The following is a 3,546-nucleotide window of genomic DNA, read 5'->3' as shown; positions in this document are numbered from 1 at the left end:
GGTGGAGCAATTAGAGGATGAGAAATTAAAGGTATGGTAAAGGTGGGAGGTCCCAACAATATTGACTGTTACTCAGCACCCAATATGGATTTTAGAAACCAACGTCCTGAGTCACTGTGTTATAGACGGGCCCCGCCAGAGAGTAATGGCCCTAGAAAAGGAGTTTCCCATGCCCACAGACGGGCCGTTGGTCTGCTCAGAGTGGGATGTGGGGAATACTAAAGTTGAAAAGCAAGTTGAATTAGAAAAGGGAGCAAAACCATGTTTTGTGCATCCCTATCCCTTGATGCCCAAGGCTGAAAAAGGGGTGAGTGAAATGGTGCAGGGACTATTGCAGGCCAGATTGGTGAAGCCCACCATTTCTCAGTGGAATTCCCCTTTATGACCCATGCGAAAGGCTAGTGGGAAGTGGAGAATGGTGATAGATTATCGGGCGGTGAATAAAAGAACAAGAAAATTAGGCCCAGTAGTTAGCACCCTTCCCGAGATGTGGGATGCAACCCAAAAGACAGGAGCTTCCCATTTTACCGTAATTGAAGAGCCCTTTTCTCTCCAGCACCACCTACGGTGACGAGGAACAATGGTAATAAGCAGATGGAGACTAGGTTTAGGTTAGAGATCAGAAGGCAATATTTTACAGTTAGGGTGGCCAGAATCTGGAACCAACTTCCGAGGGAAGTGGGCCTCGCCCCTACCTTGGGCAAATTTAAGAGGATGATCACCAGTCTGGGGTCTTGTGAACCCAGCATTCATTCTTGCCTGTGGCAGGGGGGACCCTAGCTACTATGAAACTATGGAACTTCCTGGACCAATAGAAGCTGCAAATGCTTTTGATACTGGGAGAATTGCAAAGCATCTTTCTAAATGGACAAATGTCCAGTCATTCTTGTTACGTTGCTACAGTATAAAATCTTTTAGTGAGTTGGAATAAAGGTGGGAAAAGGAGTGAAGGATTTTAGCAAATGAACATCTGTTTACTTACAAGGGCACTAGTGATAACAGTGTACCTGGCAGAACTTGCATTATATGAGAAGAACTAAATAGGTAGTTCTCAACTTGGGGCCCAATTAGCACACTGCTGTGGTCTATGTGACACCCTGTTAAAACAAGTTTTAAAAGGGTTCACAGGAAATTGTGTGGGTGCGGCCCACATAACATGTTGAAAGTGTGGCCCACTTTGGCAAATAGGTTGAGAACCTCTAAACTAGATGCATAAATTCCGTTAACGCTAACGGTAGCTATGTTGAAAAATTGCTTACAGATTAAATAAAGCATATACGTGCATAGGACCTGATTTTTTTTTTTTTTTTTCCCCTCCTTATTACTCTATATAATGCCTTTGTAAATCCCATGAAATAAAGTGTATGAAATGTTCAGTGGAGAAAGGAATGGAGAATCGGGTCTATAGAATTTTTTTGGAGAAAGTTATGGATAATTAAATTAAGTTAAAAGTAGTGAGACATTCTGGGCTCTGGCAGGAAGGAAGAGTTTGTATATGCCTGTATCTGATATGTTACAGCACAGCAGTTATGGTACAGGTACCACCAGTGGTACACAGACAGCCTGTCAGTGGTACACATTAGCAGAGTTATTATAATTACTTCATGACAAAAAATTGCTTGTGGTACTTAAGGTTGTATTGTTTTAAATTGGTGGTGCGCAACCTGTTAGAGTTTGGGAACTGCTGTTATCAAGCAAATATCTGACAGCTACTGTTAAACAGCCTTTGTTCATTTCCCTTTACTTAGTTTGGTGTTTTTTACTACCTAGAATAGCTACTCCATTGACAATGGATATGTATTCCTGGCCCAGGAAAGAAGCTGTTTTTTATAATGGAATAATCCTTGGTGGAGTTGGCATTGAATCAATCATTGTCTTCATGGTGGTTAAAATAATTTCTAAAAAGTAAGTCATTGGAGTTGCTTAGGGGTTTTTTTGGTTTTGCTAAACTTACTGTAAAGAGATGTCACAAAGGTCTAGAGAGGTTTCTATCAAGGCTATGCTACACTACACTAAGAGCACTTTTCCAGTTTAGGAAATCCTAGTAATCTTAGTTTGAATACAGGCAAACTGACATGGTTTGTTTTCACAAATGCATTAAATCAGCCACAGGTGCAGCTCAGCAGTTCTGCAACCTGAGAACCCAGTGCAGCAGTGGCTGCTATTTTTGCGCTTTCTGCTGCTTCTCCTCCGTCCCCAAGGTAGCACCTGGAGCTACTGCCCTGCTCACCTCTCCCTTCCCTCCCCTCACCCCTCCTTACCTGCCCCCCAGGGATGCTACTGAAAACAGTCAGGGGAGGAAAAAAGTAGAAAACATAGCTATATCAGCAAAATTATGTTAAAAATAGAGGCAACGGTAAACATGGGTATCCTGGTCGGGTATCACTCCTCTCTACACCTCTAACCCGTATAGTTCTGAGGTATGCCAACAGAAGTTTGTAAATGTACTCTTCATGGACTGAATTAATTTCTATTGTACTCTAGCAAATAATTACATTTAAGAGGTTGTCTTCAGCCATATGAATGAGCTGTGAGAAATTACAGTTTGTGCGTAGTAAGTGATATTAGAAGCTGCTTTAAAAAGCTAATTGGTCACAGTTAGTTACAATTTTTTTATTCAACAGGACTGGTGAGCGTGCGCTACTCCATGGAGGCCTAATAGTTGTCTTGGTTGGATTCTTTATTTTATTACCTTGGGGGAAAAAATTACCAAATATCCAATGGCAAGGTATAACCATAATTAATGTAAAACTGCAGTCTAAGCCTTTTGTTAAAAACTTTTTAAAATGGTGTGCTTTGTTTTATTTCAAAGATATAAAGAACAATTCCATTCCAAGAGCAACCTTCAGTGAAATTTTTACACCTTTATGGAATATGCAAACAACACAGCTATCATTCAATCACACAGAAGAGCCAACGGGATGTCCTGTTGTGCAGTCCTGGTGCCTGTACACACCTGTGATCCATCTCTCACAGTATATAGCTTCTGATATACTGATAGGATTGGGCTACCCAGCCTGTCACGTTATGTCCTATACTTTATACTCAAAAATTCTTGGACCAAAACCTCAGGTAAGCACAAGACCTAGGAACTTATTCAGATTTTGTTGTAGTAGATTATGTATGTTTTTACATAATCTGTTTTTAGATCAAAGCTGCTTTTTATTATAGGATGATTCTTCTCCTTGTTAGGCATTGAAAAACAAATCATAAAAACGTATCTGCTAGGAGTAATCTTTGCAGAAGACAGAAATCAAATTGATTTGTGTATTTCAAGATAAGAATAGACCATTATGATCAGTTACTCTACATTGTGCGACTTGAGCCAGAAATTCCTGCATTTGGATCTCCCCATTGTGGTTCAGATCACATATAGTATTTTTAAGAATGGCATAAAACCTTAGTTTAAAATTCTCAAGCAGTGGAGGATCCACTACACTTCTAAATAATGTGTTCCTATAGTTAATTATCCTCACTGTTGAAGAAAAAACGTGCACCATATCTTAGCCTGTTTTTGTTACGCCTTTTTACCTGTACCTAAATACC

General features: G+C 40.2%; 1 protein-coding gene across 1 annotated transcript in view; it reads left to right on the top strand.

Annotated features, from left to right (window-relative positions):
- Positions 1-3,546, top strand: part of MFSD8 (major facilitator superfamily domain containing 8) — a 19,952-nt gene that overhangs the window by 12,383 nt on the left and 4,023 nt on the right. Inside the window, exons 9-11 of the mRNA XM_019522083.1 lie at positions 1,771-1,905; positions 2,625-2,728; positions 2,813-3,072. Coding sequence (XP_019377628.1) covers positions 1,771-1,905; positions 2,625-2,728; positions 2,813-3,072 — 499 coding nt within the window. The remainder of the gene's footprint in view (positions 1-1,770; positions 1,906-2,624; positions 2,729-2,812; positions 3,073-3,546) is intronic.

This window comes from Gavialis gangeticus, unplaced genomic scaffold, assembly GCF_001723915.1.
Source record: "Gavialis gangeticus isolate Ggan-Ray unplaced genomic scaffold, GavGan_comp1, whole genome shotgun sequence".
NCBI classification, from domain to species: Eukaryota; Metazoa; Chordata; order Crocodylia; family Gavialidae; genus Gavialis; species Gavialis gangeticus.
The sequence above is the reverse complement of the archived record's forward strand: the minus strand, read 5'-3'. Positions and strand labels throughout refer to the sequence as shown.